The sequence below is a fragment of the Falco cherrug genome, chromosome 12, assembly GCF_023634085.1.
Source record: "Falco cherrug isolate bFalChe1 chromosome 12, bFalChe1.pri, whole genome shotgun sequence".
Taxonomy (NCBI): Eukaryota; Metazoa; Chordata; class Aves; order Falconiformes; family Falconidae; genus Falco; species Falco cherrug.
Genome location: NC_073708.1, coordinates 26,396,549 through 26,421,688, shown reverse-complemented (window position 1 = coordinate 26,421,688; position 25,140 = coordinate 26,396,549). Strand labels below are relative to the sequence as shown.

Below are 25,140 nucleotides of genomic sequence, written 5' to 3'. Positions count from 1 at the left end.
AGGTCTGAGTGAGAAGGATTGTCTTGCATAGGTATTTTTGAAACTTTATCTATGGTAGCATCAAAAGCAAGAATGTTTTAAATCTGACCTAACCCACTTTAGGCCCGCTGACAGATTATTTACAAATAGAAAAGTGAAACAATGCTTTATAAGATAGTCATGTCTGTAGGTACAGAACTTGCTTCTCCTCAGCTTTAAGGGTTGGGACAAAGCTGTAGAAGAGCCTTTAAAGGCAGTCTGCGTTTGCCTTCCCAGTCATTCTGAGAGCACGTTTGATTCTGGAATTGTATGGAAAGGTAGCACTGGCAGAACTGACAAGCCACTGTTCTGTTACTTCACATCCCTCCTTTCCCAGATTTTAGCTGCTTTGTCTAGTAAATGAATTTGGAGATTAATGTGACACGGGTTCCTTTGTTTTGGGCTATGTTTTATTCTTTCCATCCTCATTTTGTTGTTTTTGCCTGTTTTCCTGAAGTAACGTAGAAATTGTGGGTTTAAGCATTTAATTATATGTGCCCTCTTAGATTTCCTAATGTCTGGGAAAACTAATGATAAGGCAGAGGAGGAAAAAAGAGGAATTATAAGGATAAACCTTGATATGTTAAGCACACTTCTGTCAGATTTTAAACTTTTATTACCAAGGATTGCAGTTTTGCATACCATGTGAGTCTAATATGTTGTGTCACTTCTGGATCATTCCATGGCTGTAAATGAGAAACTGTAAAGAAAATAGATAATTTATACTAAATATCTATCTGGGTTTGTTTTTTCTTTTGAAATGTTGGTTATTTTAAGGTCATGTCATCTTCGCCATCCCTCTGCCCTGCCCCCAACTTCCCAGTGGGAAAGTAGATTTTAGGAGCAGTAACTGGAGAATGCAGACAGCTGAGCTCAGGTTAATTCATCATGTTCTTGGTGCCACTAATCACTAGTGATTCTCACAAAATCAGGGCTGAAGAGAATTTATCTTTTGCCAGAAATATAGTATAGCTTTGTTTGAGCAAAGCTGATTCCCAAAGCTGAGGAGAAAAACCCTGCAATCTGGAAAGACCTAATGAATAACTTATTTTGTTGTGGGTTTGGTTTTTTTTTTTCCTCAGCTTTGGAAGCAGGTCCTGTAAAAGTCCTGATGCAAGGTAAAAGGGGATAACCCATGGAGACATTTTAGTGCTATGTTTCAGGTTAAGAGTAACTATGAAAGAAATAACTAGTATAGTGAAGAGTGAGTAGATGGGCCTGAGTTTTGCCTTCAGGAACATAAAATCATGAGATAAAACCGAAAGGCTAACAACAAGGAATCTAGACTGAGAAGTCTGAGGTTTGCGTTGTTTAGACTCTCAGACATCATTCTGAATCTGTGAGATTCCTGGGAAGGGTAAGCCTTTATGCAGTCAGAAAAGGTGATAAAAGGGCTGCTATAGTAGACTTTGCCGTAACATGGTATGTTAGATACCAAGAGTCCTTTGACACTTGTTGATTAAATTTGGACCAGGGCTCTTTCTATGAAATAAGGGTCCTTGTTCTTTCCCCAGCAGGTAGGTATTCCTGCATATACGTGCGACCCTTAACATTTTGGTTTGAAAAATAAAACCATGAAAACTGTACATCCTGATATTGGTAATAAATTTTAGCAAGACTTGGTGGTGTTTTTTTTACAGGCAAAATCTCCTCATGGAAAAGACTGTGGCAGTTCTGGTATTTGGAATGAGGCTGTGATCTCAGATCCACCCAACAGACAGTCCCATTCTGCATGTTCGTTAGAGCATTCAGCACCTCCAGCATTTCAGAAGCACTCTCCAAGTTCTGTGCTAAATCGATCTTCTCTAAGGGAAAGGTAATGACTTGGTTTCGTTTGTGAAATTCTGGAATTATTAACATGAGCAGATGATAACAGTACTTGCATGAATATAGTTTGCATGTTTGAAGCTGTGCAGGCTGAAGAGACTGAAAAATCTTTCCCCAGCAGCTATGTTGTCGTTTGACCTTTCCTTAGGTGCTGTGTTGGCCATCACCTCTCTGCTTAATGAATACAATCCTATTAATATGGCAATGAAAAGGATCTTTGACGTATCTGTTTCTAACCTTCTCTGAAGCAATGAAGGTCCAGATTTCAGGTTGCCAATGTCCATCTGAAACAAAGAATACTTAAATAAATACTCACTGTTTCAGAGACAATTAGAATCTCAGGAAATACATGTCAAGTAGGCTTTATGGGAAGTACTTGGGAACTTTTTTTCCTTCTGACTTCTGACTGGTGCTTGTGAGCATATACTTGTGGCTGTGCTGTAGTGAGATGTGTGACTAGCCCAAGCATATTACACACACTAGCTTTAATCTAGTCAGTGTATTACTTTCCGATCTTTCTGCTTTATTCTAACATTTTGTTTTGTTTGAGTTGATGTATGGGCCTCTGCAGCAATTGTGTGTATATTAATTGCTATATTTAAAATAGTTTTCTTAGTAGTCTCTATTGGGGTTGGGGTGAAGACAGTTTCTAACATGCCTTAGTTCAGTGGATTTCAATCCCTGGGCTAATATTTTGGGCAAGCCTCACAGCTTCAGTGTCTCATTGGAATAAGATGGAAGACATATCAAAAAGCAACAGATTTTTTTCATGCTTAAATCCTCCAGTCCTTCAGAGAGAGTATTCCCTACCTGCTGCTGTGTAGAATATGTACTTGGTGTGCAATGCTCCTACTGTACATTCAGTTTAGTAAGTTACTAGATGGCTTTGTGGGAGCAGAAAAGCTATATACAAAGCTGGGCCTGGATAAGCAAATACATAAAATAATCGGGAGAAGCTGAGGATTGAACTGAGGTCCTGCCCTAAATGCCAAAGTGTTTACTGAGGCCCTACTTAGAGGTGTACTTTGGTGGCTAATTCACACTCCTTCCGGGCGGTTTCATCCTTGGTACCATTAGTACCTCAGTCAGTGCTCACAGGGTGCATTTCACAGCCTGCACACAGCCTAATGCTTTTTTTTTTTTTTTTGCTTCCCCCCCCCCCCAAAATAGAAAAATTGCCTCAGTTTTTTTCTTTGAAGAGAAAAATGACAGATGGCAGATGGGGACTGAATTTTTAATACTCATGAAGATCAAGTTGATGTTGTAGTATCTTCCTCTGCTTGAAAACTTGCTTGCTTGTTGTTCTGTGTAGTAGTATTTCTTGAAAACTGTTACAAAGAGATTAGGATGTATCTGGGGTTTGGTGGAGGTTTCTTTGTCATCTTGTCTACCTCCCCACTCTTCTGACAATGTTTGTGCCTTAGTTACCCAAGTCTGGGGAAGAGATATTGTAACAGTGAGGGTCTTTATCCTTTTTTTTCAGCTGGACTTGTTTTGGGGAGGGAGGGTGAATTTTAAAATGTGATATATTTAAAGCTGACAGGGTCTGTTATATTGATAGCAGGAAAGTCTTGTGTGCTGTGAGCTGCTGTTACATGCGTAGTCATTTAGTCATCTGACAGTTACTCTTCAACTTATCTGAACATTCTTGCATTTTCTCTTTATGAGTTCCTCTCCAGAAGAGATTTGTGGTCTTGTGAAATTACATTTTTTCTTCTTATTAGAAGAAATGTTCTCAGCTCTTTAGAGATGTAACATCTCTTTATGTTAAAGATGTAAGCATTTACTTTTGTCATCAGAAAAAATTCAAAATGAGAAGGTAAAGAGCATAGTCTAAAAAATTTGATCTCTATTTCATGCTGCTGAGATGATAATGGTTTTAGCTGACTGTATACTGCGAGATACTTGGAATGACAAACATGGATCAGAGGTCAATGTTTGGCAATGCATGCAAACACTGCTGTTCAGATCACAGCAATACAGAGAAAATCAGTACTACTGAAAGAATATCAGTGTTAGTGTATTTGCAAGAATATAGAGCCTTATTTCACAGTATTTGGTACTTATTTCCTCAATTTTATTTTGAATTACAAAGACAAAGAGCTTAGCATTTCCAGGCTTTTTTTTTTTTAATGCTAGTCAACCCACAGTCAGTATGAAACTTGACTCCCCACCTCGACCTTTAGTTCTCCTTTTTTTTCCTTTTTTTTAAAAAAAAAGAAAAGTGAATGTCTGCATTCTTGGGAGTACTTCCCAGAGCCTTGCTGAGTAGTTGTAAGCCACCATGATACTTTTCAGTGATACAGAAATTTGTGTCTTGTATAAGGTCCTCTGAGCAATTTTGTATCCCTTTGAGCAGTTTGCAGTCCCTTCCAGTGAGCCTGCTAGAGAGACCACGAATCAATCCTCTCCCCTTTCCCACTGGGTTTGAGCCAGAACCAGAACTGTGAATAGATTTACTGTTGAGCAAGGCAGCAAAGTTTTGAATATTTATTTTTCTACTGTATTTTTACATTTTTCCATTATTTAGGTCACCTAAGGAAAGCATTTACTGGTGTTGCAGACTGACACTCAGCAGTGATGTGTGTGTACAGCTTCACTTACCATTTTGATTCTAGCTCTTGTGCAGACTAATGGTACATACACGCTCATTAGTTCCTGCCCATGATGTGTGGCCAGCAGCATGTCAATGCAGTTGATTTGTCCCCACAGTCTGTTTGCTTGTGTGTAGATAAATATTCTTTTGTGCATAAGTAAGTATCCTGTATTCTCTCAATGCTGCTGCAGGAAAGTAAAATTTAAGTCCAGCCCTTGCGTTCATGGTATGTGTGTGTCCTCATGGACTCCTAGAAGAAAGATGGTGCTTTTCTTGGGAATTTACAAGCTAAACCTTCCTTGCAGCACTGAAACCTGCAGCAAAGTACCTTTCATAAAGAAAAGGAGAAATAGTTAGATGGATTCTGTAAGGTAATGACAGAAGTCCTCTGAATGGAGCTATGTGCTGGCACAAAAGAAATTCTTTGCTCAAGAGACTACAGCAATCATAGAGGATTTGACCATTGCTGTTATGATGAGAGGCAAAGCTACTGCTCCTTTATTTGGGATGAAATGGTTCCTTTTCCTGCTCTGGAATGGCAGGCTTTTGCTTTTGTTTCCAGAGTGAGGTGCAGCTCAATATCTTCTTTTATGTTCTTCTGGTTATATTGCTGATATGTGATCTTACCTACTACAAAATTTAACAAAAACCTAAGTTCTGCTTGAAGACAGAGGTTAACTGTCTGGATCAGATACCCTTCGTAATATTCCTCTGTTGTTTCACTGCCATCTTTTCATATTATCTTTTTCCAAGTACGAGGGAAATGGCAGCATGAAGTTAGATATTACTAATGATAGATCTAAAGAAATACTAGATCCTGCAGGAAGTCCTTGAAAATTCCAGTTATCAGAAGCTTTGGCTTCAGTGATCTTGAAATGTGTCACCCCAGGATCTTGAGTATTATTTTTGTTGCCTAGCAAAATCCAGACACAGGTAGTTCAGCTAATATTTTAGAGTGACATGCATCCTTAAGACAGGGTTTACTTCTGTGAGAGTGTATGTTTAAGTTCTGAGAACTTTCTACTACAGAGTAGAACACTAAAAAATTTAGCAGACTTTTTTAAAAAAAGCTTGCTCTAGGGAGAGGCTGCAACTAGATTTCCTATCTTATTTCAAACCACGTAAAAATAATTTCTCTATTTTGGGGGAATTTATTTGGTAGTCAGATTGTTCTTGAATCTTGTGGGTTTATGAGTCTCACCTCTTGGGGAAGTTTACATATTTTGCATTCTTTAAGTTAATTTCTGGAATCAGTGCTTGAAGGTCAGTTATTTCATACTATATTCTGCAAAACTGAGCAGTACCTAAGCCTTGTTTCAAATTTTTGACCAACATCTTTACTATTTGTCATCTTCATTGGTTTATTTTGCTGCAGTGGTAAGTAAATTTGAAAATGATTGCTGTTTAAGCTGGCTTAAGTGTATAAATTAATACATTCAGAAAAGATGGGAGCTAATGGAAAAGCTTCCAAAGAGAGTAAGGAGGTGCAGCCCATTTATGACATACTCATGATTTAGTACCAAAACAACTTTGACCTTTTTGGGGCAACTCTCCAGCTGGAGTATTGGCCTTCCTTGAAATCTCAGAAACAGTCTGCCACTTAGGTTTCACTTTTTACACGAAGATGATGTGTCTTTCCACAGTTTTAAGGGCTAGATATGAAATTTGGGAGGGAGAAGAAAGCATTTATTAATTTAAAAGCCCAGCACTGAATGTATCTCCAGTGCTTCAAAGCCTAACTGTAAACAGGGCTTTTGAAAGTAAGAGAAACTGTATAGAAAGGATGAGAAATTTCTACTTTTTTTTGACTTCTTACTGAAAAGGGAGAGCAAATGGGTACAGAGCTAAGCTGTCAGCTTCTGCTTCCAAATATTTAGGCTTCTGTGCTTTGATTTAAGGCCTTGTCTGTGTGTAATTGTTTCTGCTTCATAGTAGTATCCTGGCATTGTGAAAGCAGCCTACTTCCTTTACCTTACATATTGTGAGAATGTAAAGATTTGTATGTTGGTATATTTTCACTAAAATTCTGGAACTGATCTGTACTAATAGAGTCTCTAAAACACCTTTGTGGGGCAACTACACTAAGGTTCATAGCTGTCAGTCATTTTAAGAAAAATCAAAACAAAATTGCATCCTTTACTAAGTAGACCAGTGAAACTCCTGAGCATAGCTCAGCCTTTCTGTTATGCCTCCATACAGATCAGCATACAATGAGAATCAAGTTCATCATACTGAATTACCACTTTGTGTCCTCTTAAATGAGAATAAAGCAACTTCTCCACTTACTGTGAACACTGTATAAATGCCTACTTGGATATAAAATGTGAGGATTTTTTTTCTATTTCAGAATTAAATATATTTGATTTTCTTGAGCATCTCTCTTGTTCCATATACAAGTTCTTGCAGTGTTTGGTTTTTTCAGATTATACTAAGCTTTAAGATTTCTCTCTCCCTCTTCCCCCCAGTTACAGTAGTGTTCTCTCCAATTCTGAGTCTGGTACTACAGGACTTATTGGTTTCTGTCCTCTGATAGTTTGTCCTTGTACGTGGTTTTGCTCAGCATGAAGTCTGTGCCTTTGAAGCTGATGAATTCTTCATGGATGCCACATGCACAGAGCTGTTCACAAGGCTGGGAGGTGTGATGGTGGGGGAAGGGGTCACGATAGGCATTGCAAATATTCTGCAGTAGGCTTTTGCATTAATTCTGCTGATATGAAATGTATTAGTATCTCCTGCTGAAATGTGATATTAACATTTTTGCTATGTGCAAGTGGATGATTGGATTGTATGACATTTGAAAATTCCTATTTATTACAGCTCTCAAGTTCGCAAGCTGCTGTTTGACTAGAGTACATGGGTGGATGTATCCTGTTTGTATTTCTAATGGAGTATTTCATCCTAATGGATAAAATTATACATGAAAATAACTTTAATCTTTAGCACAAAGACTGTCTGCTTGGCTGCATGTTTTGGTTGGGTGTTGTTGGGGTTTTTTTGTATCCAGGTAGATGTTGTCTGTCTGACCTTAAAAAAAACCCCTTATCTCATAAAAGAAAATAAATGCCTTTAGTCACATTACAAGGGAAAATGGTTCTGTTTCCTTGATCAGACTCGACACAACATCTTTGAAATTAATCTTGAGAAGTTCTCTGATTGATCTGGCTTTTTCTAGGTCACTGAGCTATATTTCCAAAGTGTTTATACAATCTATTGGAATCAATAAACAATTTAAACTGATGTAACTGCAGAATGTTTGCAAGTCCCAGGGAAAATTGAAAGTATGACAAAGAATACAGCTGTAGAAGTTTATTTCGTTTATCAGGACAAACAGTCATTGAAATGAAATTACTTTCCTTTCAACATTGCAATATGATAGTGACACCTTAATCACATAAATAAGTAGCTAGTCATTTTAGAAACTCGTTATTGGTGATTTTGGGCAAATAGCATCCCTTTATTTATACTCAAAGAAGCTGTGCTATAAGGCCTGTTTTATGAGATATTTCCAATAGAAGAGTTAGAATATCATAAAAAGGTTTCACTTCAGATTATGGTTGTTACATTTTGGGCATGATTTTATTTTAGTTTGAGTTGTGGTTGGTGTAAATATTAACATTGTGACTTTAAATGTGGATTAGACTTATAGTTATTACTAAAATTAGACAGTAACAATAACAGAAAAGGAAATTAAGAAGAAGCTGATACTATTTTCAGTCATACATCAGGTTTTGATATTTTTTTTCTCCTCCCTTTTTTTTTTTTTATTTTTGGGGGGGCGGTAAAGCAAGTTTGGGCTGTGTGAGTGGCTAACGTTTCTTATACCACAGCGCGCACTAGTGGATTGATCGGTAAAATCACCTGAAGAAAGAAATTTAATAGTTCTTGAATTAAGTACTTAAATCTTCTTCTTCTTGCAGACATAGCCATGTATTTTCTAAACGAATTCAATAACAAGCCGGGTTTTCTTTTTTCTGAAAGTAAATACATTTATCTCCAAGGATATTTGTAAATTTAAGATTAATAACAATGATCTGAAATCTTACATATGAATTTCATAAAATTTATTTCCCAAGGGCAATGTATTCCAGCTTCTCAGTGCCAGGAACCTGGATGTTGGAAGAACAGCAGATGCTGTATAAATAAGAGAAAATGCCATGACTTCATGTGTCTATCTTTTATTTGTCAAATGGGAAATGACTCACTCTTACTGCACCTAGGGTGCAGATTTTTAAACAGGTATTTTGGGGGTTCTTCAATATTAGCAAATGTTTATAAATGCTAATTGGAAGCCATAAAGTAATAGTACCACTTTCCTTTACCTCTCTTCTTCAAAGGAAAAAAGAAAAAAATCATTGGTTGTTTGTTGTCATTATTGGTTTTGTGTTTTGAAAAAAACAACGAACAAAAAAACCCACTAGTGATGGAGCACATGCATTGTAACGCAGTAAATCAAACTGGTTTGACTCTGTTAGGGAAATGAATGTTCCTGCCTGCTTAAGAGACTTACTCCTGTTTCTTTTAAAGCAATGCTTTCCTCCCCTAACAAAATTCAGAAACCATTTTGCTTTCTTTTAGAAAAAGTTAGGTGAGATCTTTTAGTGCAATAGCTTGTTAGATTCTAGTATGCAAAAGAATTGAACAGTATGGTTGCCATACGTGCTGTGGGGTTTGAAATTAATTCTAAATGTTCAGGATGCTAATACAAATGTTACAGCCAGCTTTGTGAAAATTCTTGCCTGTAATGATTCAAACATGAACAATGTTAATTACATTAGAAATATGAACAATACATTGTCCTATAGAACATACAATTCATCCTTCCAATATTGTGTCATTTATTGGCACCCTTTCTTGCAGAAAAACAGAAGCATTCGGAGATAGACTGATTTAAGAAAACTCATAAATAGGCTGAAAATATTGGGTCTGTTTACAACAGAGAGATATATGTTGGAAAGATAAGCAATAATAAGAGAGTCCAAATAAGCTGGTCAGATACAAGAAAACAGAAGAAGGTTACTCAGAAGCAAGTAACTGGTCACTTCCTACTTACATTTCTGTCTCTCTCTGGTAGTAAAGGGAATGGTGCAAAAGACTGCAAAGAGCTCCCTGCCCTGCCTGTAACCTTCAAGGCACTTTCCATTTTCAGAATCCTGCTTCCATTAATTTTAATGTTGCTAAGTTTCTTGTTTCGAACTGTAAGCTTTCATATGTACTTGGTTTGTCCCTTTTTGGAAGGAGCTGTACGGTTCTTTAGCTATATTGAAATTTCTGGAAGTTTGATGTAGGTAAACTAAGCCAGGCACAGTCAGATTGGGGATTTCAGACTGATAGACTGGATAACACAGGGAATGGGATAAATTGGAGAGAAGAGGGCAGAAGGGCTTGCAGTCGCAGTCACACAAACCCGTCCAGAGCCCACTGTAGAATCTCAGAGTCATGGTGTTTATATACTGCATCAAATTTGTGAAGCCAACTGTCAAAGCATGTTGCTGTTTCTTGTGTTCCTAATCTACCCAGAGTATGGCAGCCCAGTGCTGCTGCTGGCTGTAGTTCCGTCAGCTCAAACTGCAGCGGTGTGGCTTGCCAGCTCACAGCTTGCCTGGTGACCCGCGTTCATATTAGCATGATACCACGTCATGAGTTTTTATTTTCTTGGTGCAAAATCAGGTTCTCAGGGGTTAGGAAACATGGAAATGAAGATGCACAATCTTGATTTGGTGCCCTGTTTCTGTCCACTGTGATAAGATTGTGTAAGTAAACGTTTCATAACTTTACCACAGTAAATCTTTACTTATGTTGATCTCTTTTTTTTTTTTTTTTTTTTTTTTTTAAACACATTTTTGAGTGTACTAACGTGGCTGGTTTGTAAATGATTAAGTGATCCTATTCCTAAAATCTTACTTGCCTCCCTTAACAGTCTGAGAATAACTATTCAGATGGAATTTCTGCTAGCTCCTGCCTTGCTGAGGATGATGGGTTTGGGGTTTTTTTCAGTAAAGTGGAAAAAAATGTGCTGCAAAACATAAAAGGGTAAAATCCAAAAGTAGCTGTTAGTTTTAAGTCACTAGCTACCTTGCTTTTAATGTTAAAAACCAACTCAAAATGCAGTTCCATCTTGTGAAATAAAGATTGGGAATTCGCAGTTTTTAATTCCATGGTCTTTTGAATTTGCATGCATTGGGGTTATCTGTTGATTTATTCCAGTGAAAAGAATTTCATGTGTGTAATACTTCCTTTAAAAAGAGGAAAACAAAACCTGATTACTGGGAATACAATAGCTGTATAGCTTTCCTATTTTGTAGGGACAGTACAAACATTATGGGAATATTACTCACATTACAAAATCATCAACAGTTTCTATGTTTTGCATCTTCTGTTGGTATTGTGGGTGCATACCATTTATACTGCTTGTAAATGTTTCTTTACTTGTACCCCAGAGGAGAAGAAGAATCAAATCTGAACATTGTTTATGTTCCAAATAGAGGGAAGTAACGTATGCTTCATAATTAAAAAAAAATAATCTGAGTCAAAAACATGTTTGAGCTTTTCAAAAAGAAAGTATTTTTTCTGCTTGTTTTTCCTCTTCCTCTTGCAGATTTAGCTCTGGTTGGCCTTCATCAGCAAATGGAGATGAGATCCATAAAAGAGTGAAAAATATTTTAAGGACGCACAGTGCTAGACAGCGCCTAATATTCGTAAGTTTGACTTCAGACTCAATCCTTTCTTTTCTCCAAGATGGCTGAGGAAGAGAACTGTGCCTAAAGTCTTGGATTTATTATAATGTCCTTTGAGGCAGCCTTGATTGTAGAAATGTGGATTCAGCGTGTAAGCTGAACTGTTTCACCCTGATTGCAGTAGGATCTTTATGTGTAGCCTTTACAGACAGCTGGTATAGGTAACCCTCTCGCAGGTTATTGAGGACAATTAAGTTTCTTTTTATATCTGGTTTTCCATTTCCAGTTTAAGCAAAAAATATGTTACAGATCTGTAGAACATCAGGGCTTAACATGTGCAGCTGCACATCAGCAGCTGCTTGTGTCCAGCTGTTGTTAGAGCTAATATTATTCTTCAGATGTGTGCTTTTTCCCCTTAGTTACCTGGCTTTCAATGAGCAGAGCTCTTTATCGAATGAGATTATGCCCAGGATCAGAGTATTTTGTCCTTGAGTCTGATGGAATTTTGAAGTGTGATTTTAGACAGATAAAAATTTTTGTTATTGTGATTTTGAGAAACCTGGTTGTGGCACAGGATCTCCCTGGCCAAAGCATTGTACCAGCTGAACAAGGTTGTTCATCTGCAAAGGACTTAGGGTCTTAACTGTGAGCTGAGGTAAAAGAAAGGTAAGATAAAAGGGTGTAAGAATGAGAGGCAAGATTAAGATTAGGAGCTTGGATGAAATTATTTTTGTCTGGCAATCTAACACAGATGTTACTGTTTAGTTAGAAGAGACACGAGTCTCTCAGAATGGAGGAGGACATCCTTTTTGCTTCAGTTTCCTCTCTTAGAAAAAGGAGTGTTGACAGAAGGCTGCTTTTTGAATGTCACTGCAATTTTAACTTAGAGCTGTCCACCTTTCCCCTCTGACGTGGTTTACTGTGTCAGTGGGAAGCGTGATAGAGAGTGAGAGCCCTAGCCTCCGCGCCTCGACTTCAGCACAGAAATGACAGGCGTAGCACTAGTATGCTGGCACGCGGGCCGTGCTGGCTGGGATGGGATGACTCCACTGACTACATAAAACCACTGCAGGGGGCTGGGGCAGAAGTGAAGGTTGTTCTCTCAGTCAGCTGCTGCAAGATGTACTGAAGAACATCTGCCTTAGCTCTGAAGTCTCTGGTTATTTACTTATTTTCCCACATTTAGCCATCTGGGCAGCTCCTTGCGTTGCCTGCATGCTCTCTTAATCTGATTATTTTTTCATTTGTGTTCAATCTTCATTTTTAGCTTAGTTGTGCTTTTTGTTTTAAACTCTGAAAAACCTTTTCTTGTGCATGCTAAGACTGTTTGATCTAGTTCATGCTGTACCTCCCTGAGTTTTTATATGAATGTTATGATCTTGTGAGCTGCTGCCTTTCAAATAGAAGATGCCCATCACATTTTTATGTGTTTCAGCCACCCCAAAATAGGTACAAATCATGTAAAATGCTTCTCTGTTGTTTCAGTGAACTTAACAAATGGGATTTCGTGATGGTCCAGCACTTACACATAATGAAAGTTTGCGCAGCCTGAACTATCTCCAGTGGTCCTTGACTACTTTCCCTAAACAGTGGACCATGTTTTTATGATAAGACTTACTGGTTTGTTAGGAGAGCTGGATGGCTATTACACAGTCTCTCCATACAACCATAAAGACTATTAAATATCATAATGAGTAAAGGAGAATTTGATCATTTTCTTCCTGTTTACATATTTTACTTGTATAATATAAAACATTCTGCTCTATAATGACTTACACATAAGCTGGTATTCCCTTCTTCCTGCAATATTGCACAAATTCACACAAAACTGCAAAGCATGGTGTTAGATTCTTGAAGCATGGTACTTTCTGTTGGCTTTCCGTTAGCACACCTCTATTGGACACTTGCTGAATACTCACATGGATTAATAATCAGAGGTGATGCCTTTCTGTTTCCTCTCCTGTTGGAAAGCCTCATGTTTCTGCCTTAAAAAATCCAGATATCAGGTATTAGGTAAGATGTTTGAGTATTTAATTACCTGCCTGGTCAGAACAATGCTGGAAAAGGACCATTTTTCTCACTCCATTTCCTTCCACTGAGCAAAAGGAGTGGGAGGATGTTACAGAGAAGTCTCACGGTGTTTGATAATTGCACACAGCTAACTTGTGAAAGCTGTGCTAACACCAGCTGACCTGCTTAAAAAAAAAAAATTGAGTCTGCTTGCAGTGAGTACTGTAAAATACACCAGGACTGGTTGTTCTTCCCGAAATGGCCCAAAATTTAGGCTGCGTTGCTACAGAGTGGATGGATGAGGTACATGGCTCATCTTGAAAGTGAGGCAATAGTAAGGCAAGTGCACTGGCAATGTGGTGAGTAGATTTTGGCTCTAGTCTGGATCCTCTTCCAAACTTCGAAAGGTTAAAAATTATCTCTTACTCTGTTTCATTCTGAAGAGCCTCATGCTAAATAATCATTCCCAGAAGCATCCAGCTGTGTTTTCCAAAATTCTCTTTCCATAGTGCTCTGTAAAAATGGTGTGACTGGAGCTCTGCTGCAGATTCCTTAGGGTGTCCACCGTAACTTTCTGCTGTGACATTCTGACAGTATTGTAATGTTTCCATCTTTTTTTTTTTTTGCTTTCCAGAACATAATTTGCCTCTAGCAAATGCTGCAGAGTTTTATTTACCACTGTACCCCATTTCCTCTTGAGTGCTTTGTAGTCTGTGACTGCTGAAGGAAGAGAGTTTTCCTGTTTACAAACACAGTTATTACCTTGTATTTCACCACAATAAATTGTGTTAGGTTTTTCCTCATCCATATGCCTGCCGTTCAGCTTGCTCTGCATCTTATTGCCATCTACCAGTATATTTATTGTCTTTCTCCCAGTTTTCTGTTACCAGCAAGTGTGATTATTTTTACTGCCGTCTTTTTTTCCAGTTGATTTTCCAGGTGATTTTGTTTACTAATCCTTACAGCAGTTGGCTTCTGCTGAAAGCATCACTTAGTGTCACCTCTTAAGTAGTGTCTTTGCTCTTCAGAGTAGAGTGAACGTGGTTGTGTGTAGTGGAATTTCTACTATTCTGTCTCAGGTGAGCAACTGGCTCCCTTCGGATGAGCTGTTTTCTGTCTTACTTACCTAAGAGGGCAAATATGGGTTAATTGATGCCTAGATAGCATTTGAAAGGTAAGACTGCTTTCTACAACTCCACTGAAGGGTCATAAATTGTATCGTAGGCATTTTTTAAAGTGGGGTAAGTATGTTCTCAGCCCTGTATATGGAATCGAAGTATTCAGATGTGTAGAATGCTTCTGCCTGGTGAAATACATTAAATAGATAATGGTAGCTCATTATAAAAGCTAATAAATAATAAGTTTTAGGTTCTCTTTCCCCTTTTCTACAAGAAACAGAAGTAAAGCAGTGAGCAGTAGGTTTCATAATATTTTGCCAATGTGTTTGTTGGGGATTATCGAAGCTTGTGCTGTCTGCGTAGTTCTCTAGATCTACACTGTCTAGAAATTCTTTCCAGCTTATTACCTGAAAATTATTAGCTGAATTGTACTGAACTTAATTAAAATTCTTCATAAATGGCATTTGGCTCATTACACTTTGTCTGTTTTTCCCCCAAGAAATGTAAGTACTTTAATAGTCTTCTACTAAATGGAAAGAATGCATTTTTGAACTGAGATCATTGTAATCAGAAACCAAGGTAATGAGAATTTGATTTCTGGTTTGTTTTTTGGTTTTTTTTTAGGATGAGAGTAACTCGTCAAAAGGAGACTTGACTAAGACAAGAGAATCTTCACATAAAGCACCCTTATCCATGAGGGAACTGCAGAGCAGGTATGGAGTTTTTGTCTGACCAAGACAGAACAGTCATACTCATAATATCGCCCTTTAAATTTAGCTAAAAAATTCTCTTCCTACTTTGATCTATGTAATATATTGCACGGGGGAAAGGCTTCTGTAGGAGTTCATCCTACTGAGCTTTTTCACCTGAAAGCAAAATACAGTTAACTATAATTACGCCTTTCATACTGTTTGGCACTGTGTCAATATAGTCTTCATAAAACACTGATTTTGGAACTAGACTTGGTCATCAATGTGATCCTTGGGCAGTAGGTTTGGGATTTTATCAAGCAGAGAGCAAATTCACTTTAAAAATAACCAAATGGTTATTCTTCCTTAAAACTATAGGAATGCAATAATACATCGAAGTTTTAGTAATATGGTTTGGGGCTGTTTTGTTGGTTTATTCTTTTTTTACAAAACCTATATTTGGAAGAGACAAGCATCTTCAAAAAAACCAGCAAATATATATAGTATTGTTTAGTAATTCAGCATGCCATATTTCAGAAGACATCTTGAAAACCTGGATTACGAAGGTTAATTATTCTGTGTACTCACATATATGACTAGGGCTTCATATATTACTTTAGACACCAATTGAGTTGATTTTGACAACTTCTGTAATAGAAGTTAACAACATTGATGTTCTCTATGTATGCACACAGTATTTTGTACATTTGGGGCACTAGTTTGAGGGAAGATGCTAAGTAATGTAAAACATCTTTTGGGGTTGTGTGGCTTTTCTGTTCTTAGTATAAAGAGAGAGGTTCTAGAACTGTATTGCTAAATTTGAAAAGTCTTAACATTAAGAAGAAGAGGTTTTATTTTGATAATTAAATGTGATGCGGTATTTTGTTACAAAGGCTTCCCAAACCAGCACTGCATACCACTGAAAGCAGGGTAATTCAATATGCATATCATAGTGAACTTCTACTTGCAATTAGTAAGCTCTAAAAAGTTCATTTATGACTTGTTGGCTTTTTTTTAAATTCCTGTAATTTGTTGCAAGGGATCTAGTAAGTCGGATTTGCACATGTATGTGAAGTTGCTGCTGCAGTTGTTAGTATTTCTATACCCATGCTCGCTCCTGCTTTCTGCGTGTAGCCTTTTTGGTCCTTTATCCTTTGTTCTGACAGCTGCTGCAATTAAATTGTGTAGGATGTGTTTGTGAGAGAGAAAGTGTAAGTTTTTGTTTTGAGGCAGCTTTGGGACTTTGAGATTGATGCTGAAACTGCAGACCATGAAAAAAGAAAAAACAAACCCTAATACTACAGAATCATGAAGCGATGGGATATGAAATGTGGCACTCAGGTTGGGGAAGGACTGCTGCTTGGGTTTAGAGGCCAGCAGCTGTAGGCCCATTCACGGAAGGGCAAGACATAAAAGGACTCAAGGACAGTCTGATTGCTGAGTGTTTGCCACAGTGCTCATAAACAGGACACAAGGACAGAGACAGAGTTCATCGAAGGACATGGTACTGTCGACCAAATGTTGGCAGTAAAGTACATAGATGATTGAAAACCACTGGGAGTAAGGAAAAGGGCCGTGTTTTGTGAAATATTTAGTATATGATTCACTCAGAAAAGAACTTCTGGGACTCTTAAAGGAGATGTATGAGGGAACAAAAGCATATGACAGGTATTTCAGAGCAGGGAGTTGCGTGCAGAAATCCTGCTGTTAATATGATTTGTGAGTGTAATTCCCAGATTGCTTAGCTCAGGTTGTCAGCTGGTTTCCAGTTGAGACATGAGAGGGACTGTTCCCTGGCTTGGCTGTATCTTTGTCCACACCAGTGCTAAGTATCTCATGTGCAAGGGCTGGCTAGTGGAAATACAGACACACACCCCTCCAAAAAGAGAAGGGAAAATAAAGCTTGTGTCTTTTATTTTAAGTCTTTGTCGGTACCAGAATAAGGAACTTGTAAAAGTTACTGCTGTTTTCTGAGTCTTTCCTTTACTGCAGTTAAAGTGGTTGGATTTTGAGTGTCTCTGTGTAGATTAAGCTTTTAGTAGAAGAAAAGGCAAGCACAGGGCTGACTGCAGGAAATGGATTCCAAGGAGAAGAGTGTCAGAGCTGTTTGTTCTATAGTTACAAGTGCCACTTCTAGTGCTGTGCCTCTTTGTTGGCCTGAGAATTCTCCATCAGAAATGAAGTAACACAAACTGCAGAAAAGAGGAGGTAAAACTTCAGCTGTTGATGGGTCGCCAGGGTATTGACTTGTCTACATTTAACACAGGCCTGTATAACTTTCCTATTGATTTTGCTGTTTGGTAGGTTGGTTTCTTTGTGTCCAGACTGTGAAGCACAGTTCACTCTCTCCAGGATGATAAACAGGTTTAAATTTGCTTCGTGCTGTTGGCTGACTTTGAATGTTGAAGCTCTTTTGAAAAAGTGTGAAAGTGGCCTTCCTCCCTTTTTGATACTGGAGCCACATAGAGATTTTGTTGTTGGTTTGTGCGGTAAAGGTTGGCATCACCTTAATGTTTGAATGTAAGAAGTCTAAAAGCAAAAACTATTCCTTCTTTTGTTTTCCATGGGACAGTGGAAGCTCAGAAATGTGAATTTAGAAAACTGATCGTGCATGTTCCTCTTATTCCATCACCATTTTCCATTCTTAAAGTGAAAACCTTGTGTCTTGATGCAGCTAACACGTATATTTCTGATTCCTTTGACATAAGGTTTCTTTCATTTTGTTACAGGTGTTTACTGATATTGAGGACAAAGTTTTAAGTACTGTTTGATCATAGTAGATTAATAAATGATATATATATAAGAAAATATAAAGCTTCCCTGTGAAATGCAATCTGTTTCCGAAGTGGGGTTGGTCACTGTAAGCTTCGCATTTCCAGTTTGATTTCCCAGGCTGAGAATGCTCAAGAAAGGCTAAAGATAACTCAGTCCTAATTTTTAAGTGTCTGAAGTGCCTAAATCTCTGAGCAGATAGAGGTGATTAATGTCACCTCAGCAGTCCATTTTTGCTTATGGTTTTTGAGCTACTAGTTTCATGCTTTAATAAATTAATATGGCTCATTTCATTATATGACACAAGCCTTTGTTTTGAAAGTTTCAAGAGAAGGCGAATAGTCATGAAGTTTAGAAATACATACTTCAGATTTGTCAGTGTTTTGTAGTGATTTTCAGAGAATAGATTTCACTTCATAGATCTAGGAATAATTTCTCAAACCAACTGAAATATGAGACTGTATTTGTGTTTAGTATTAAAACAGTGACACAGAAGATGGGGTGGGGAAGGAACACTCAATTGCCACTATATCATAATGTATTTGGTAGAATACTTAATCCAAGATGCTTCCGATAGAGCACTTTACAGCTGCAACCACAGTAATTTAATATACCTCTGATAGATTGCCTTCATATTGAAATAGCTGCTTGTGGTTACGTTTTAACCTTCAAAGGACACAAAAATCCTTTTTTTCCTTGTCCAAAGGACACAAAAATGTTGCTCTTGCATAGGCTTAGTGCCTAGTCACACTGCTTATCAAAATATAGCAAAATTACTGCATGCTCTTGGAAAATTAATTTTTTCTATTTGGGAGGTATTATCAAGTGCACTCAGGTTAAGTGGGGGAGAATTCGTGTGAACGAATGACGTGGGGCTCCCATTTCTTAGAAGTAGCTGCAGTGTAGTTTTTGTTTCAATTAGCGAAAGGTAATCTGTGTTTAGCAGCTCTACATTTGGATTTCTGCTGGTTTTGTGCTTCTGGTTCCCCTTCCTTATCTTGATTTGATTGTTATTTCTTTTCTTTATTTTGACAGTTTACCAGTGCAGCAGAACACTACTGGGCACTTGGATAATGGTGAATATTGGTCTAGTCGTGCAGCTGTATACAAAGGGAAGCCTCACAGAGTGATCTTTGAAGAAAGTCTTGAGAAAATCTACAGAAACATGTACCAAAAAGCTTCTGGCACTGTTTCAGGCCAAAACCCACACTCCTGATAGCAATTGACCTGGAAATGCACAGTACACAGTGTTCATATTTGTAATGAAAACTATTTTTATGTAACCAGTGTTTGTACTGTATTTTTAAGGTACAGTTATGGTTGGGCAGGGTTTTGGAGAAATGGGGGTTTGTCCTGGGTTGCCAAAAGGAAACTCTTAACATTCCCCCTTTTCCCCACCCCACAAAAAAACACCAAAACCAACCAAACAAAAAAACCCAACCAAACAAAAAAAACCACAAACAAAAACAAAACCAAAAAACCAACAGCAACTAACTCCTCTGGTTCAGCAAGAGGGTGTTGCTCCTTTGAGACTATGAAAATATAGTCTTTTGAAGACTAATAGGTCTGCTGGACATTCCTGTCTGACGTTAAACTCAGGTTTCAGCTGCAGCCAATTCTTACTAAATAATTAAAGCTATTTAGTAACTTAGAATTGGTTGAAGAAGCAATATGTCCTAGTGTTCAGAGCGGGGGTGTAAAGAGGAAGGTGAATGTGAGTGTTGATTTAAAAGTGTCCCATCTGGGACAAAGGGAATTGTTTTCTAGAAAATTGCCTTTGGATTGTTTATTTTTGAGAAAGGCAGAAACTGATACTGACCTATAGATGTGCTTTCAAAGTAGTTTCAAGCACCTTTAGTCACAATTTTTCTAATACTGTCAAATTTTAAAAGAAACCCACCCAGCCCAGCAGCCTTTGTATCGGAAGAAAGGTTATCTTCACACACTGTGCATTTGAATGTTTCCAGGTTCTCTTGAATGCAGTCATGACATTTGCCAATACACTTGTAATTTTAAAAAATATGAATAAGAAAAGAGTGTGGAGGGGGAAAGACTGGAGCTAGTCAGCAAGCTCCTCATATACCCTGTACAGGCCTTCTGAAGTTCCTGCATCACAATCCCACCTAATTTGGAGCCTGTCCTTCCCAGTCTGCTGGGATCCTGTTGGCAGAAACCGCATCGCTTTTGCTAAAGGCCACCAAATGTTCATCAGCAGTTCGATGCTTTCCCTGGGGATGGAACCTTTTCAGCCTTGCATTGAGCAGATCCCACATTAGCAGACCAGGGCAAATTGCCCATCTATTGAAAAACGGAATGTTTTAAAAGGGCAAGAGTGTCCATCTCTTGCTTCCTTTCAGAATGGGGGGAAAAAGCAAATGCCTGTTCTGGCTCCTTCCCTGACTGAGCGAGCAGATTCAGTTACACCAGTGCCATTTTACCTGTTATGGTTGGATAAAGGATAAAGCCAGCAGTACAGATGGCAGAACATATGACTGTAACCTGCCAGCATGCCTAGATAAACAAAAAGTTGGTCTACTCTGCCTTCCATCCTTTAATGCTGAGACAACATAATTGATTTGAGAAAGCAGTTGGTGAGCAATTATGCTAGTGGGAAAGCACGTTGAAAGGCTGTGTGCTTCTGTTTCAGGAAAGGGGGCTCTCGGAGGAAGTGTCTTGCATATAGACATTTCTATTCCTTGTAACTGTGAAACCAGTTGAAGTGGATTAACACTGATAACTTCCTGTCCCTGATGCCACTTAGCACATTAGTGCTTTCAAAGGGCATTAGTTGCACAAGCCTTATGCTGTGGGTAAGCATTGAGTCACTCTGTGAAGTAGTAGTACACTATTTTTGCAGAAGTGAAAAGTAAAATTTACCCAAGCTTTGCCGCTGAAGGGCCATGGAGTATTGTGCTACTAGGACCTGGTATTCATTCATTAGCCTGCGTCTGTGACCCCATATTGGTCCGTAAAGGAATCGTTTCCTTTTCCTTTCTGTTCGGGAAAGTGGATGTATTCAAATGGATCCTAAATAGGCAGGGCACGTTCTGAGACAGACTTTCCAAGCTTTTGGTTTAAAATGAATCTACTGCAATCTGAAGGTTGGTGCAGTTTCCTGTGTGTGTTTGAGCCATAAGATTTAGTGTTCTTCTTATGGAATCCCACAGCTTTCATTCAATATTCTCTGTGTTTTCCCTCACCAGCGTCATAGCGTAGTAAAAGTTACGGTCTTCTGAAGGCTGGCTGCTCCCCTTTGGTCTAATCTGGTTCTGTGACATAGAGATACTGTTCAATTTTTCTCTCCCCAGCAATCCAGGAGATCTTAGTCCCTGTTTGTTCGATGCATAGGAAGGCTGAATGCTGAGGCTTTGGGGATTTTTGAATGGATGAGTAAGGACACAAGTTGCCATGACTTCCAGACGCAGAGGGGATGAGGAAGGTTGGAGGCCACTGTGAAAAAGCAGGGTAATGTTTTCGGGTGGTCTAGAGGAGTGGCTGGGGTATAGCTGTTTAATTCCCCTAGCTAATGGTAGTATGGCAACCTTCAGGTTTTCATCAAAGATTAAAAATTTTTCATCAAAGGTGAAAACCGGACGGGAGAAAAAAAAAGTGTCATCTATTGAATTTTGACTGGTATGAATATTCTCAGTGTAGCTTTCGTATGCAGCCTAACAAGAAATGAAGCATAGTCTCTGTGTCTTTGGCCCTGCTCCAGCTGCAAGGGGAGACAGTGTGTATAATGTCTTCCTGAATCAGCTGCTGTAGGATATGTTTTTCTCTTGGGTCAGAGTCATTCCACAGCTTATATGCTGTGATAACAGCAAAGAGTGTTCTCATCCAAGCACTGTGCTAGAAATCTGGTTTGGTTAAGGGAAAACTTTTCTCTGAAATTGGAGTTAAGACCCAAATTGCTCTGATCTGTCCATAAAATCTGCAAGCCACTTTATTTTCCGGAGAATTTGGCCCCTTCCCTGTTTGCTCAGCTAACCCTCTCTTAATATGCATGCAAGCTCAAGTGCACTGAGCGCTGCTGCTCCTTTGCTACTGCAGTATCTGATAAGTGTGGGTTCAGGCAGTGAACCAACATAGTAATAAACTGTAATTGTTTGGTGCACCTTGCCTTCTAATACAATTTAAATCCCTTCTATCAAATGCAAATTCCTAGGTTTCTGAGTGACGCTTTAAATAGCATTTTCTGTGCTCACTCCTTATCTTTTGCCATCCACAAAGTGGTCTGTTAGTGACAGTGGGATGGTATAATTCCACCCCCGTCATTTTACCTCCGAAAGGAAATCTGCCTACTCAAATCTAGAAATAATGGGCCAGATTGAGTGAATTAGTGTTTTTCTGTAGTCTGTCTCCTTGTCATGCCCTCCCCAAGTTGCTACAACCATGAGTATTCTCACCAAATCCTAGTCAGCATCCAGTGTTGCTTGTAGCGTGCAATCAGTGCAATATTTTAATCACTTTCATTTTAATAGGTCGGAATCTGCTTGCTATTTGCGCCCTTCTCGCATTCCTACAAATAACTTGGTATAGTTTAGGATCTTGGGGTGGCTTTAGACAAGCTATCTGCCGGTGCTCAGTAGAAATGCACATCCTTTGTTGAGTAGTAGTGGCTTTGGAAATAGACCTGTTGTGGATTAAAGGCAAAAATGTCAAACTCTGTAATGATTTGCCTTATCTAAGACTTCAGCCAGAGGAAGGGAAGCTTAAATTGGTCCACTGGGGACAAGAGGCATAGGGATGGCTGGAGTGATGGGGTCAGGCAGGGGCAGCTTTGTAAGATGGATGGATGGCAGTGTTTATACTCCAAATCTGGGCAGCTTGGAAGACAATGAGGGTGTTCTTTAGATTGTGCATCACATGTTTGAATTTTACTGTTACTTTGGAGGCTACCAAAGTGGTGAGGGGAGAAAGAAATCTACCTGTAGGTGTTGGGAATCTATTTTTTGGGTAAAATAAGAGAACATTCAGCTCTCCTCAGTATTAAATAGTCTTTTCCAGACTCCCTCTCATTGTTAGCTCAGCTGTAAAATGGGGAGTTTGTGCTCTGTTGAAGCTTAATTAAATGACTGTGAAGTGCTTTGGGATCCTGAGGTGAACGTTACAGAAATTATTTTGTGGAAGCCTGGGTGAAAAGTCCCATCTCATCTCCAGGTTAGTAAAAGGCTTTATTTTAATTTTCCCAGGTTTATTATGTTTTAATCAGACAATTATTAAGCAAGTCTTAATCTTATCAAGATAGAAATCTATTAAATCTAAGAGATGGCTGAAAAAGATAATGAACTGCTTTACTACATGTGCTTTTAGAAGCTAATCTTTACAGTTGCTGTCCTACTCTGCTTCTGTCTCCTGCATGATCCGGGTTCATCAGACTCATGCAGATTGCTCTCATAATTATTTTTTTTTAATACAGATATTTTTTTTGCCATCCTGATGTCTTAGTGCTGTCTGCTATATGCACTAATGAGCACCACTAACATCTATCGCATCACTTGTTCTTCTTTCCCAAGAGCAAGGGGTGCAATGGTGTGTGCAACTCAACAGTGGAAAAGTTTGTGTGGCGTGCCAAAGGTCTGTTTGAAAAAGTCAGTTGGAAGGAATCGCTGCTTGTTCAGTCCGTGTGCAAGGAATAGCTTATTATATAATTCTGCTTTTCCTGATTTTTAAGCTTGAAAGTGTTTTCTGAAACATTGAACTATGCAACAGAATTCTTACCCTTTTAGCAGCGGCCACTTAACTGCGTCAGTCTTGTAATGTGGAATTTCTGGGTCATAGGAAAGCCTACCGTGATGTTAGTTACTTCAGTGGTTATGGAGTGATCCATGTCAGAGTGCTGGGAGTATCTCCAGAGATTCGTGTAGTAGTCAAGGAATTTGGGGAAACTTTCAAATCAATGAAACTTAGCTTCTTGGTTCCAGTGAAAACGACTGAAGCTGAGAGGAGACAGCACTTCTGTGGGTGGTCCTCACGAGCTACCGCACTGACAGAAGCGGTGTCTGGTGTAGGTGGTGGTGTCTGGTAGCAGCAGATAACTGGTCTTTGCCTAATTCCTCTCAGTTTCAACAGATAAACCAGTGTTGTGAGAAGTGATCGGGAACCCCTGACAGTTTACTGTGTAACAGAAAGAGGAATATTAATCACAAGCCCCATTGGTTGCATTGAATTCCATGGAGAAAGCAGTAGAGACCAAAACATCATCAACCCAAGCCCTTAAAGGCTGAGGCTGTAGCTCCTTTTGTTACAGTGTTGGCTTGCCGAAGACGAGCAGTTTGTGCCCCGTTTGTCTTCAGTGAGAAATTCTCTGAAGTGCGGTGGCGATTTGGCTGGCTGGCAACAGAAAGGCCCTGTAATGGGTCTCTGCGGGATCTGTGTGGAGGTGGTGCTTCTCCTTGGTGCCTGGTGCCATTCAGTTCCCGGGGATTGCTTCTGACCTAGCTGAGAGCTCTCTGCAGCCGGAGAAGTGGTGACCTGAGCCTGCTTCTGGCCTCTTCAGGGAAAGGAGTTTGCTGTTGCGAAGCACCATCCCTCTTGGTTTGTAAGAATTTACTGATCCTGAGGAGGCAGCACAAAACTTCTGTTCTGTGGTCAGGCATTTGCATAACCCTGTGGGGCTGACGCCGCTGAAGGAACAGAGCTTTGCACCAGCTGGGAGGCTGGAGAGCAGCGGTGACTGTGAGCGGTTTGATGCGTGGCACGCCACGAATTATGCATTTCTATACCATTACTTATCAGTGTATAAAATAACCGGTGAAGCTTATAAGTAACAAAAGCACCATGTACGTCACTGAACGGTGGTGAATTCTAATGCTTCTATTTGCATTGTTACACTGACTTGAATTTTTGAATGTTTAGCGGATTGTGTTGTTACTAAAACTATAGTTGAACTATTTCATTCAGTACTCCAGTAGTAAACATTTGCTAAAAGGTTGCTTTGTCTGCCTCCTTGTTTTCACCACAGTCATCTAGTGTTTACGTACATTTTAGCCTCTGTGCCATTTTTGAAGGCTTTATTTGTCTCATTTACGGTTTTGGTTTGGATAATACTTAAATATGAAATCCATCTGGGAAACATATTGTATATTCACGTTGAGGGGTAAAACCAGTTTTTAATTAAAATTTTATACAGCACTTGTATTTCACTTTGTCCTGTTTTATTATGAAACACTTCAATCTTCTTCCTAAAACACATATGTCTTGTGCGTTTCAAGATGTTCCTTGTTGCTCATGCAGAACCAGTTTCTGAGCTCTGTCAGCAGAGTGCCATATGTTCTGGGGTTCATTTAGCTTCTCTGGCGTTTGTGTAGGCAGCATATTGGATGTAACGCAGCTAAGCTCTGCTCCATTCTTTTCTTTGTAAACTTGTCAAGAGATGAAAAAAAGCAGGGAGAAGAAAACACTGAATAATACTTGAGTGATTTGAATTATCAATA

General features: G+C 38.9%; 1 protein-coding gene across 3 annotated transcripts in view; it reads left to right on the top strand.

The window, feature by feature from the left end:
• Positions 1-24,844, top strand: part of SPATA6 (spermatogenesis associated 6) — a 45,616-nt gene extending 20,772 nt beyond the window's left edge. For all 3 annotated transcript variants that reach the window (XM_055724578.1, XM_055724577.1, XM_055724576.1), the window contains 4 exons: positions 1,659-1,834; positions 11,037-11,136; positions 14,868-14,956; positions 18,740-24,844. In XM_055724578.1, the coding sequence (XP_055580553.1) occupies positions 1,659-1,834; positions 11,037-11,136; positions 14,868-14,956; positions 18,740-18,920 (546 nt within the window). In that variant the 3' untranslated portion in view covers positions 18,921-24,844. The remainder of the gene's footprint in view (positions 1-1,658; positions 1,835-11,036; positions 11,137-14,867; positions 14,957-18,739) is intronic.
• The last annotated feature ends 296 nt before the right edge of the window (positions 24,845-25,140 follow it).